The 13278-nt window shown below is 27.2% G+C and overlaps 2 protein-coding genes across 3 annotated transcripts; both read right to left on the bottom strand.

Annotated features, from left to right (window-relative positions):
* Positions 1–306: 306 nt before the first annotated feature.
* LOC101265026 (zeatin O-glucosyltransferase-like) lies at positions 307–2199 on the bottom strand. Its single transcript, XM_004239419.4, has one exon. It carries the CDS (start codon positions 1922–1924, stop codon positions 584–586), a length of 1341 nt encoding a protein of 446 aa, XP_004239467.2. The 5' UTR covers positions 1925–2199; the 3' UTR covers positions 307–583.
* A 2156-nt stretch (positions 2200–4355) lies between these two features.
* LOC101251980 (xylan glycosyltransferase MUCI21) lies at positions 4356–6873 on the bottom strand. Of its 2 annotated transcripts, none has more exons than XM_010322590.4 (2): positions 6512–6873; positions 4356–5637 (listed from the first exon to the last, which is right to left on the bottom strand). In XM_010322590.4, exons 1-2 carry the CDS (start codon positions 6693–6695, stop codon positions 4445–4447), a joined length of 1377 nt encoding a protein of 458 aa, XP_010320892.2. In that variant the 5' UTR covers positions 6696–6873; the 3' UTR covers positions 4356–4444. The 2 variants fall into 2 exon arrangements, with proteins under 2 accessions (XP_010320892.2, XP_010320891.2); XM_010322589.4 differs by having other exon boundaries at positions 4356–5640; positions 6512–6869.
* Positions 6874–13278: the final 6405 nt, after the last annotated feature.

The following is a 13278-nucleotide window of genomic DNA, read 5'->3' as shown; positions in this document are numbered from 1 at the left end:
ATATATAAAACATGTAAATTATCATATATGATATCAAGTAAGACATGTGTATTTATTTATTTAATTCTACATAAATTTAAGAATGTTTTGATATGAAGGAAAATAATTTCCTAAAAAAGTTCTCTTCGAAAATAAGTATGTTTCTTACCTTATTTTTTAGTATTGATAAGTAAGTCATTTCAAAAACTTTTATGTTATCTAACAAAATGATGTTATGAAGATTAATAAAACCGAAAACTGAGAGTTCAGGAGTAACTCGTAATTGGGGATGAGATGGTCAAGAGATAACTGTTGAATAGGTGGAGAAAATACAAAAGAAATAATATATTATTTAAATATCATATCCATCAAAATAATATGATATATAACATGTAAAAACTATCCGAACAGAGTTGGGTATCACATGCTTGTTTTACTTGAAGATTTCTAGTCATGCCTAACTTGTCGATGCACATGATAAACACCACTTAATTAATTAAAGACGACAATTTCACAAAGTATTACTAAAATAAATAGATTTCACGATAAAATAACCTTGCTAAAGAAATTTATTCGAATAACCATTCGAGAAATCAACCGATCACTAATCATCTTGTGTAATATGAGCAATGAATGTATCCATCTGCTTCTTCTGCGATCCACCATCTCCAACGGACTTCTTAATAGCTCTGCTCAGCTCAATTGCTCTGTTCCTCATCTCTTTTCCTTCCGCGGAATCCATCAAAGTTCTCACACCAGATTCAATTATTTCATGTTTGATTAATTCATTCTTATTCACCCAATCCCTCACGACTAAACCAACTTTCAACACCTTCGTTATCAGCACGTCATTGTACGGATTATCCGAATTCAATGGCCAAGTTGCCATTGGCACACCCATACTCGCGCTCTCAAGAAACGAGTTCCATCCCGAATGAAAAAGGTAGCCACCCGTAGAACGATGAGCCAGAATTTCCAACTGAGGTACCCATTCTCTCGCGATGATTCCTCTGTTTTCTACACTTTGTTCGAATCCATTTGGTAGATCCATCTTTTCAATACTATCACCAACTTTTTCCCCTTTCTTATCTTTTCCTCGTAAAACCCAAATGAATCGTTGTTCTGATCTCTCTAAACCAATTGCAATCTCATGAATCTGTTCGATCGAGAAACTGTTTGCAGTTCCAAACGAAACAAATATAACAGAATTAACAGGCTGTTTATCGAGCCAATCGATGCATCTATGAGTTTTATCAGAGTTTCGAACGATGTTAACAGGATTAAACGGACCGAGCCCCCAAAATGGAGTAGCACTCTGTTTACAGAGTTCATCAATATAACGCCCTTCAGTTTCTCTACAACTATTCAGAATTTCTCCACGTTTGAACTTACAATCGCGTAGCATTTTCGTTAGCTCCTCCATTCCAGGCTTGAAACAGCTCTCAATAGACGGGATATAACCTTGCAAACTCGTAAACAATGAATCATCTTCGTTATTCTCTTTGATTTGTTGGAGCATCGAGTAAGTAGTGAAAGCGGATACAGCGTGGAAAAAGTAGACTTTAACGTGTGACATTGTATACACAGTTTCGACAACAAATTGCATTATAGCGTCATGGATAACGATCACTCTTTTGTCATTGTTGCTATGGCAAATTGCGGATAGAGGCTCTCTAATTTGCAACAGCGATTCCAAGTAAGGCATGTAGTTTTCTTCGTCGTTTTCTTTCGATGTTATTGAAAGATCATGGAATTGTATGTTGGGATGTTGTTGTTGTTGTTGTCGTTGTTTCAGTTCATGATTTCGTGCACCGACACTCATGTAATGAACGGGTATATTGTACGAAGAAATGAGTTGCGAAAGACGAAGAAGAGGGATTTGGTGTCCATATTCAGGGAAGGGCACCATAATAACAACCACATTAGAGTTGGAGTTGGATGCCATTGGAATAATGTGTGTGTTGTGTTGCTTTACAATTTCTAAAATAATGAAGGATGATAATAGTAGTAGCTTACTTACTATATACTACCTCTACTCCTAACTACTGACGAAATGGTTCTGGTAGTACTTGTTCATTCTTAATTAAAGGTCGTCTCAGGTTTAAGTTTTTCTAAGTATGAAGTCGTCTTTGTTAGGAAGCATTTTACTCCAAGTGTGATATTTTTTAACGGGAATCCACTCTATTGTAGGTATCCAACACCGAGTGAAATATGAAAAAAAAAAAGTGAAGTCCAAGTATCAACATAAAAGGTTGTGGTGGAGTGATTAATACTTATTCATCCTTCATTTTTAATTAGAGGTTATTAGTTTGAGTTTCTTTAGGTATAGAGTCGTTTTTGTTAGGGAGCGATTTACTCTCAACGTGGAACTTCCTGATTAAGTCGGGCTCTAATGTGGATACTGAATATTGGGTCGGAAAAAAAAGTGTAAGTGTAAGTGTAAGTAGTGAATTGTTGAGACATTTTTATTATTCAAAATAAGCATATTACATAAATGTGATTTTCAACTCAGCCTTAGTTAATATTTATATTCTCTAACTTTAAGTATGTATAAGTAGATCGTTAAATTTAAACGAGGAGACTTAATTCAGAAACAATTTGTTTGTAACTTCTTATAACCTTTTTGATTCTTTAACAACTTTTTTAAACATAGAGATAATCCTTATTTATGATCGAAGAATAATTTTAAAAAAGAAAAAAAATTGGTCAAAATAATATTTTATTTATTTATTTATATTTTTTAAATATTTTTATCCTTTTAATTTTAATATTTTTTTAATTAACAATAAAAAAGAAAAGTTTATTTATTTTTTTTAACAAAAAAAATTAGAATTTTTGTAAATTCCTCGTAAAATTTTCTGTCACTTAGCATTACCCAAAAAATCATTAAAATGAAAGGTAATTCGATATAAAAGATTTTTTTTTTTAAAAAAAAAACATTCTTGATTTTTAACAACTTATTATACTGGACTATTGAAAAGAGTGTCAATATTATTTTCTTTATATATTAGACTAGGAGTATTAATCTTCAAACACATAGAATTTCTAAAAATATATTATTATTTAAATAAAAATAGACATGCAAACTGCGTCGAACTTCATCTGACATTACCATTAAAAATGTGTGTACAAATATTATTAGTTAATACACAGTCAACTCTTTTAAGTGAGACATTCCAATTAGATATTTGAATTAAGTTGAATCGTAAAAAATATTATATATTATATGATGATTTTTTTGAGAATTAATATGAAAATTTATAGAAAAATATTTTTTTATAAATTTTTATATTAATTTCCAAAGTTCCTCATTTAATTTACTTTATATCATTTAAATTAAATTTCGAGACTTGATATTAATAAAGGCTTTACAATTCTATGGCAGTAATTTCAACTTCACGTGATCGTCTGTAAAGATTCTCACAAGAGAACTATTTTTCATAAGGATTATTTATTTCTAACGTTTTGTGAGATTTTATTTTATGAGGGGGTTGAATTAATTAAAAACGTGTTACATTTTCAAAAAAACAAATTATCAATTAGACCCCCAAAATTTTAATATAAATTCATCAATTTCGTTGAGAGTGTATCAAAATAATATTTTTTCATCTTTGATTAAAGATTTTAAATTTAAATTTCTATAAAATAAAGTTATTTTGTTCAAAATATTTTACTTTTTAATATGAAATTTTTTAACGTAAATATGAATTTAATTAAGTAAATATTAAAAATTAAATAAAAAATAAAAAAAATAATGAAAACGACAGTTAAAATAGATCTAAGTAAAATCAACAACCCACCAACAATAAATAAAGGAGCAATCAATATATACATGAATACAAGATTTGAGGGACCTACTCATCACTAATAATAAATCTGACAAATGGTACTTTCTAGATTTTAAATTTAGTGATATTTTTAGTTCAGGATAATAAAGTATGAAAAAATATTTTGATCGAAATGATATTTTACCTTTTTGAACAGTTTTAAATTTTTTTATTTTTATATTTTTTAATTAAATTTTATTTTAAAATTAAAAAAATGTTGTACATTTTTAAAAAAAATTAGTCAAATTCTGATTAAATTTCGAGTCATTTAGCATTATATATAAAATATTATTTTTTGGATTTGTTCATAGTGTTAAAAATATGTATTATAAATTATTATTAATTTATGAAATTCAAGTAAAATTAATTTTCTTATCTCATGCCCTCAAATGAGTTGTGAAAACTAATCTTAATTTTGATATTAATGGATAAAACACATTAATAAAATGTGTTGAAAATAATTAAATGGTAAAATAGCAAAAATATTCTTTTTATTTATGAAATTTTTAAGAGTGCATAAATAAATAAAAAATATATGAATAGGTAATATGAGATAGAAAAAAGAAGTGGTGATAACCAAATAAAAGTATATTTTATACAATACAAAGAAAAAGAAAATTTCACCAACACTCTATTTACTAACCATTAATAGACATAAATAATTTTGCATTTTGATATGCTTTCTCTAAGTACATTTTTTTAAATCTATTTAAATCCAAATTTATATTTTGTTCTCTAAGATAAATATCCATAATCTCTTGAGACCAACCTTTTTCTTGAAGAGCCTTTGGATTTTTCAACACTAAATTATCTCCTTTTCCAAATTTTTCCATTAAGCTACTTTCTTCAACTTTAATTTTGTATTCCTCATAAACCAACTTCATTTCCCTTGCTAATTTTCCAAAACAAATATCAGATACACCTTCTGCTCCAATAGGAACAATTTGTATGAATATTGAACTAGGTCGTAAAAATAATGCATGTGTTAGCGCTGCTCCATGCACTCCTATCATTGCATGGCTTGAATGTATCAATCCAAATGACTCATGCAATGATGTTGTTTTGCTCGGCTCAAATAGTATCACCTCAAAACCAATCTGTTCTGCCACCAATCTTACTTCATCCTGGTTCAGTACTAGACGCCCTATGCTACCACCACGACTTGCTAGGACAAGTCGAGGCCTATGTTGAGACTGAGGTAGCTGAAGCTGAAGCTGACCCTGACCATACGTGGTAGCTAGAAATTTATGAAAATCTATTAGGGTTTTTGAGGTTGGTGTTAATTTTGGGTCAATATTCATGAAACCATGTGACATGAGTCCAATTGTGACACTAGGGAAACAATGAGTGATATTAATCTCCTTGTCAATATCAATAATTGGATGTTTACTAAAGCTTTGTAACAAATCCTTGTATTTGTGGACCCACCAATCTTCTAATTTGGAGATTACCAAGACTAAATCTTGATTAGGAAACAAAGAATTAATGGTAATAAAAAGGGGAATAAATCCATCATTAATATCATGGAAGAAATTACCAGTGTACCCTCCCAAACTGAATACAAGTGCTTGGGCTTTATGATGGATCAAGCAATTTGGGCCTATTGGGCCTTTAGTAAGAGTGAATTCATTGATTTGGCCCATTGTGAAATTCTCCCATTTTCTTGGATAGGGCTTAATCTTTTCAACTATAATATTTGTCTCATTCTTATTGGTTGAGCCCATGTCATAAAATGTTGACTTAAATGGGTCAAAAATTGTTGGCCCATTGATTGAGCAAATATCATAGGAATAATGAGACCTATTGCAATTGATTATTGACTTTGATTTTTCTACTGAACAAAAAAAAAAGATCGTTAGAAATAAAGTTGTCTGAAGTTCAATAATATTATATATTTAAAACCTTATTAAACGAAAGAAATAGTCGAAAGTTTACTTACACAAACAATAGTATGCCAAACTTCAGATACACTTTTATAATTTTAATCGTATATTTTGAAAGTCAATTTTTGGACGAGTAAATTTATAAGTATCTATGAAGTCCCAAAATTGACTATACGTGCACTTCCTCTAACATTTCCTTCTTTATTAAATTTTTGTGATGTAAATTTAAAATAACTAAGTCAATATATATTGATTTAAAAGAAATAAATCGCGTTCCGACAAAAATTCATAAAAAAAAAAAAGTACTCTAATTTTCCGTAACGGGTGCATGATGATTGAAGAAATCACGGAAAATAAAAAATTGGTTGGGACGTTAGGAAAATGACTGGTGTAATTTATTTATTCTTAAAACTAAATTCAAATATATTACTTATACCGTTCGAACATGCAAGTCCAAATAATTTAATTTTTTTCTTTTTAGTAAAAACAAAAAAGACACTTATTCGAACTCTGAAAATAAACAGTAAATCTGAGGAATTAACTCATGAATATTGAGATTTGAAAAATCGAGAATCTATCTGAAATAATCTGTTTAAGACACAATGGTATGTGTAAGGTTTTTTTTTTTTTTTTTTGTATATTATAGAACATTTCTCTTAGCTTTTCCAACAAATAAGAGGACTTTCAACATGATTATTATGTAAATATTTATCATTGTATAACTACTTAACATGATTATGTAAATATTTATAACTTGGTATCATCAATGAATGCTTGAATACATAGAACTTAAAACTCTTTAATGAGATAGAAGCAACATACCTTCATGGTTATAATTATGACGACTGATTGCATGAGGAGTTGAGATAATAAAAGAATCACGAGATCTCGAGTTAAAAAAATATTGATTTTGCCTCAACACTATAATCATCAAGACGAAGAGTATAAGTCCCATCAACATTGTTGTTGAATTTGAAGCTCTTTTCTTCATCACAGTAATCTTCATTGTTATTGATCACACTCTTTCAACTTTTTTTTTTTTAAAAAAAAAAAGTGGAAATTTAGTGACGAAAAATAGAGATTTCTTTTTAAGAAGAAAAAAAGAGAGAGATGGCAAGTAGATGAGAATTTTCTTCTAATGTTAAGTTTTACATCTTTTGATTTATAAGAATAATTTATTGAATAATAATTACTTGTCATGTTTTATAAATAAATAAAAACATATAATATAGTCAAAGTTTGAATTAATAGGTTGACTTGTCCACTTGGCACAACGAGGTAGTAAATTGGAACCTTTTTTTTTTTTTTTTTTTTTGCTGATTAAGTGGAAGAAAAATTTATGGAGAAATAATTGGATATATCACTTTCAGGTTGTTGAATAAAATTCAAATTAAATACGTTTTGTCCAATTTCTCAGCATGGTCATATATAATTTTGGCATCTTTAAAAAAACTTTATATCTTATATAGTAACATTCAACTTCATATTAAATTAAATATTCTAAATAAGAAAATAACGTGTATGAATGTGTATGTGCAGTTATTGGTGTAATTGTGTGTGAGAAAATCGTAGGTGAGACAATAGTCGGTTATAGAATGAATAAGATTGGAATTTTATGGATTAATTACGTAAGTGAATTTCTTTTAAAAAAATAATAACTTATTTTAAATATATTTTTAAATTATTATCATTTATAGTAATATATAACAATATTATGTATTTTATTAAATTGTTTCTCTCTCGCTCTTTTTCTTTTCTGTTGCTCTTTTTTTTTCTCCTTTTCGCTCTCTTTTTTTTTCTGTCTCTCTCGCACTGTATCTTTCTCTCTTCTCTATATTCATTTCTTTTATAAGCTCTTTTTCAATCTCCCAAAAAAAGAGAAGCAACTAAATTGAATGCAAAATATGACAAACAAAAGAGCATCTTATTAAATCTAAATTGAATATAATTTGTATTAATAATTAATTAAATAAATAATTTAATAGTAAGAAACTAACCAAAAACTGTAAAATGAATTAAACTTGTATAAAAAGTGTATAAACAAATATTAAAGTTGAATTATGAGAGAAAATTAATCATGAATAAAAAGCATAACTAATGAAAGACCAAACATTGATCCATAGAGTGAATTAAACTTGTATCAATAATGAATTAAGCAAGTAATTCAATAGTAACAAATCTACCAATAAACTGCAGAATGAATAAGATTTGCATTAAAGTGTATTATATAAATACTAAAATTGAATTAGAAGAGGGAATTAAGCATGAATGAAAAATGTAACTAAAGAAGACAAGACAATGATCTATAGAGTGAATTAAACTGATATTAATAATAAATTAAATAAGTAATCTAACAGTGACAAATAACAAACTACAAAATGAATGAAATTTGCATTAAAAATGTGTTACCACAATGTTAAAATTGAAATTAGAAGATAAAATTAAGAATAAATGAAAACTTAATTAATGAAACACATGAAAACAATCTATAAACTGATTTAAACTTTTGTTACTCTTGAATATAATTCACTGTGTATGATTTTAATTCAATTTTAATTCATATATAATACAACTTTAATACAATTGTGATACAGTTCCATAAAATTTTTTGACCTTCAATCTAATATTTTTCCTAAAATCACTTATAAACTTAATCAAACCCGTTTAAAATTGATATATAATCTCCAAACAACATTTTCAATTATTTGGTGAGACAATCAATCAAAAGTAATTATAAATTCGTAAAATTCAAATAATAAATTTAAAATTAGAAGTTTTATAATAACCATCATTGATGAGTTCTTGCTGCTTTAATTTTCTAGATTTGAAATTTCTGCTTGAAAACATAATTTTGTGCAAATTTTTTATCATTCTATTACTATTTTTATCGTATTTCTGAATAAAAATGAAAAAATATGTACAAAAACTGATATTTGGATAAACTTTTAAAGAAGAAGAAGAAGCAAAAAGGAGAAAGATAAAGAGACGGAGAAAGAGACGGAAAAAAAAAAGAATAAACAGAAAAAGAGAAGTAAGCGGAAAAATGCAGAGAAAGAGCCAAGCGGTTGTACAGTTTGTTTCATTCCAAAAAATTGTTATATTTAGTTAGAAAAATTATATTAACATAAATAGTAAATATTTTTTTTGATGTAGCATATTTATGTGATTTTCCCAATCTTTATCGAGTTACAATAGATCATTGGCTCACTTTTGATTTTATTTTTGAAAAATAATTAATACTTATATCTTAATAGTGTGAGATTTTTTTTCTTTGGAAAAAATGGTACAAGTTTGATCCAAAGCGAATAATATCACATCATGTTAAGAGTATTTTTAAGTTATTTTAGCAGGATGATAATGTAAGGTACGGCGTAATGCCTTTACTCGTCTACTTGTTGATTTGTTTATCTTTACCCATAGTCAAATGGCTGCAAAACATAAATTAATGATCCAAGTATTAGAAACCAACCTAGTCCAAAGTCAATTTAATCACATTCTTGTTACCTAAAAAATTCTGCAAGGCCAATTTATTTTGACTTAAACTAGACAACTTTTGTAGAATATGGAATAATATGTACCTAACATATTTGAGCTCTAATTAAACCATAGACTATATATAGCATATTAATGTTGACCAAAATTTTAACTTTACTTTCACATCTTTTTTTCTTCCCAATTTCATTTCTATAGTCTTCCACTCTTAGACAACACTACTTCCTTGAAATAAGTACAAAATCCAAGTTAATGAATTAAAAAATAATCTATTCTTATTATACGTATACATCTTAGATTTTGTTGCATGTGAATAAATTAAAGAGATTCAACGTAACATCTTTGATATAAATTGATCTAGAATAGTGAAATTTCCTAGCGAAGGGGATTCAGATGGATCCCCCTAGCTCCGACCTTGTGTATGCGTTGTTCAAGTCAAAAGTTAAGAGCTCACGAGTTGAACCTATAGAATTCACCCTAAGTCCACTTTGCGACTTAATTCAAGAAAATAACAAATTTGGGCTTGGAAATATAAGTCAACTTAGGGTCCAACTTGAGCCCAATTAGAACCACATGTGGCATAAGGCCCATTAGTATGAATCTGGGCTTCAGACCCGAATAACCAATTGCACGTATGCCCCCTATTTTGCGACGGTCTTTAATTTTTGCTTTTAAATTGATATTCTTCAATATATCTTCCAACACACTAAGTAAATAAAAAAAAAAGACTATACTATAAAGTTTCAAAAAATTTAAAATTTTAGTAAGAGTAAATTTATAAAACTACTCATCTTATTTATAATTTCTGAAATAACATAGTACGAAAAAAAGTGAATAACTAACCTTAAGAGATTGTTCTCAATCCTAAAGCCTAAAGTCTAAATCATAAACCCTAAATCCTAAACTTTGAATGTTAGAACGATGAACACTCTAATCGCTAAGACATAAATATTAGGATAAATTATCGCACAACCGTCTATTACCTTCAACTAAACGTAGGATAAAACAGTCCTTCAGTTCATTATGTGATTCGTATACGTTATACTTTATACCTCACGTCAAACGACTTTTTATACGTATAAAGAGAACACATTGGTTGTTGCAACTTTAAAGGATGAGATCTGATAGAAACTATCTGACACGTGGCATAAATCATAATAAGGTGGGACCACAAATGGCATTTTTGTCAGAAAATTTATTTGAAAGGGTAATTAAGTAATTGAAGAAAAACATGAAAGCCCAAGATTAGTGGACAGGAATCTACCTCGGGATTTGAAAACGAAAGATTTCGAGATTTGCGAGAATTTTCGCCGCAATTAATAAAACTTTCACTTCATCCGCTGTTTTTTTTATGGTACGAGAAAAAAAAAACTTAATATGGATTTTTTACATGTTTGCCCTCCTTTTAAAAAAAGACGATATATATATCGAATGTCTCTTAAATTTGTTAATAAACTTTAATGAGAGATTCGAATATGTTAAAGACGTTACCTTTAGAAATTAGTCATGATCAAACACCAAACGATTAAAACAAGTATAGAAATTGGTCTTCTTAGTTTACGTATAGCCAAATATTTGAGAAATTTGCTTTTGTCTTGAAGTTTTTGAACATATACACGGATTTAATTATCATATACTTCGTTTCACAAAGAATGGTCTAGTTTGATTTAATTAAAGTTATGTTAAATGTACAAAATTGTTTTTAAATCTTGTAAGCCTTAAACATGTCACATGAAAAACTGAAATTGAAATGTTACAAAAAAAAAAAAATCATTATTTTTTAAACAGACTTAAAAGAAAAAGAAGATTATTATTTTTGAAATAGAACAAGTAATTATTATTATTCAAATTTTATAAAACGATAATTGGTGTGCACTTAATTTTTGATGGACGTGGCAATCGATTTATTGGTTGTTTTTTAAATAAATTAATCCTTTTCCAATTTTAGTTCAATATAAAAAAAATGTTTAAAAAAATAAAATAATATAAATTAAATATCATTCATATCAAAAGGTTTTTTCATTTTAACGTTAAGAATCGATTTCAATAGTTTAAATTATATATTATTAAAAATATTTAAGTGCAAAGTTTAATTATTATAATATTTGAACTTTTGAATCATAACCAAAAAGAAATCATAAATTATAAATTTGAATTTTATGACCATGAAATAAAATATCAAGTGATTCGTGAATATTGAGAAAATCAGCTTTAAATAATTAATGACAGCTACAACTAGGCATACCTAATTGATGATTACGACTTACCAATTAATATTTAGGTATTTGGATTATTCTTTTTACTATATTATATAGTATAGTTTAAATTAATCAAAAACAAATATCATGCGTTACAAAAGCTTCCACGTCTATTAATTATACAATTCTCCATGTGCATGTTATGCCCTCTCTAGAAAATAAGAGATTTAATCGATAACGAAGTTAAAAATTTTAATAGCAAGAGTTAAAATATTAAAAATAAAATTAAAAAAAATCAAGTGAATGTAAATCTATTGGGTGAAGTATTTTAATTTGTAGCAAATAGGAATTTAAAATTTGTATTTTTTTAAGTTTTGGAATTTATTATATATACATGTTGGAGAGATTTAAATCAAAATTTTTAGATTTTAATAAATAGAAAAGGGTCTAAAATACCTTTGAAGTATTAAAAGTTGTACAAAATTACCCTTCATCCACCTATTGGCTCCAAAATGTCCCTTTTCATCCACTTATTGGCTCCAAAATACCCTTGTCATCCACCTTTGGGTTCAAAATTGACCACTTTTTTAATTGTTTTAAAATTAAACTCTTTAAATATTTTTAAAAATACTTGGCGTTAAACTATTGGTTATAATTTTAATTTATTAATATAATTTATTAAACAACCCACTACCCACTCATTACTAACTAAACCTCAACCAATTAATAATCCAATTATAATATCAAAATCGTCATAAACACTACTAAAACACGATGAAATTATAGATTCCTGAAAATGACATTCAAAATTATTCGAGTCCGAATCGAAGCCCCAATTAAATTTAGGTTGAGCCGCTTATTTCGGAGGACACTTTCTCTCTAAATTGAATTAGAAATTTATGATTAAAGGTATAGAAGTAATACATCCCGAATTAATTCATGCACTTTTTTTAAAATATAATTTTATAAATATTTATGATTTGTTTTAAAACCTTTAATATATTATTTTGAAAAAATTTTACCTATGAAGTAACATCACATAATTGAGACGTAAGAATAATTAAGATGAACATAGTCAGACTTTTAAGTTTATCGGTGATTTTTATTTAGCCACTTGAATGTATGGTAATTTACTTCTATAATTTTTAAAATCACTCAATTGGCAGTAACTTGCATTAATAATGTGACGGGTTTATTAATTTAGAGGAATTTAATTAATAATGGGTGGGTAGTGGATTGATTTATAAATTATACTTATAAGTTTAAATTTAACAAATAGTTGAGCGCCACGTATTTTAGAAAATATTTAAATAGTTTAAATATAAAACCGTTGAATAAGTGGTCAATTTTGAACCAAAAGGTGGATGACAAGGGTATTGTGGACCCAATAGGTGGATGGGAAGGATATTTTGGAGTCAATAGGTGGATGAGGATAATTTTATACCATTTTAATACTTTAAGGATATTTTAAGTCATTTTCTATTTAATAAATTTAAGCGTTGAATAACAAACTTAATTGTGGAGTATATTTTTAGTTAAAAAATTAAAACTATTGGAACATGTTTTTCTTTTGCTTATAATTTCTAAATTTTGTCTTATTAATAATTTCTTTAAAATATTATGATATTCTCCCATCACATCTTGTAATACACACCTATATTTTCAGTGAAGAAAAAAAAAGAGTGAATTAAAAGTGAATATAAATGCTACAACTATTAAAGTCTACATTTTTTCTATCCATTCAAGCATAAAGCTACTTTAGGCTTTTTTTTTCCTAGAGTAAAGTAAATTAAATTTTTCTTACTTTTTGTTTGTTCTCTTTCAATTTTAATTTTTATTTTTTTGCAATTTTTTTTTCCAAATGATATATTTAAATGACATTTTCTTAAGATCACAAGA

Source organism: Solanum lycopersicum, chromosome 5 (assembly GCF_036512215.1).
Source record: "Solanum lycopersicum chromosome 5, SLM_r2.1".
Classification (NCBI taxonomy): Eukaryota; Viridiplantae; Streptophyta; class Magnoliopsida; order Solanales; family Solanaceae; genus Solanum; species Solanum lycopersicum.
Note: the sequence above shows the minus strand (reverse complement) of the source record. Positions and strands in the feature narration are given on the sequence as shown.

What these genes read in the sequence shown, in the direction of transcription:
- LOC101265026 (XM_004239419.4), bottom strand. Translation starts at nt 1,924, where the DNA reads ATGGCATCCAACTCCAACTCTAATGTGGTTGTTATTATGGTGCCCTTC.
- LOC101251980 (XM_010322589.4), bottom strand. Translation starts at nt 6,695, where the DNA reads ATGAAGATTACTGTGATGAAGAAAAGAGCTTCAAATTCAACAACAATG. An exon ending in TCATAATTATAACCATGAAG is followed by an intron (nt 5,641 to 6,511) that starts GTATGTTGCTTC and finishes TTTTTTGTTCAG; the next exon opens with TAGAAAAATCAAAGTCAATA.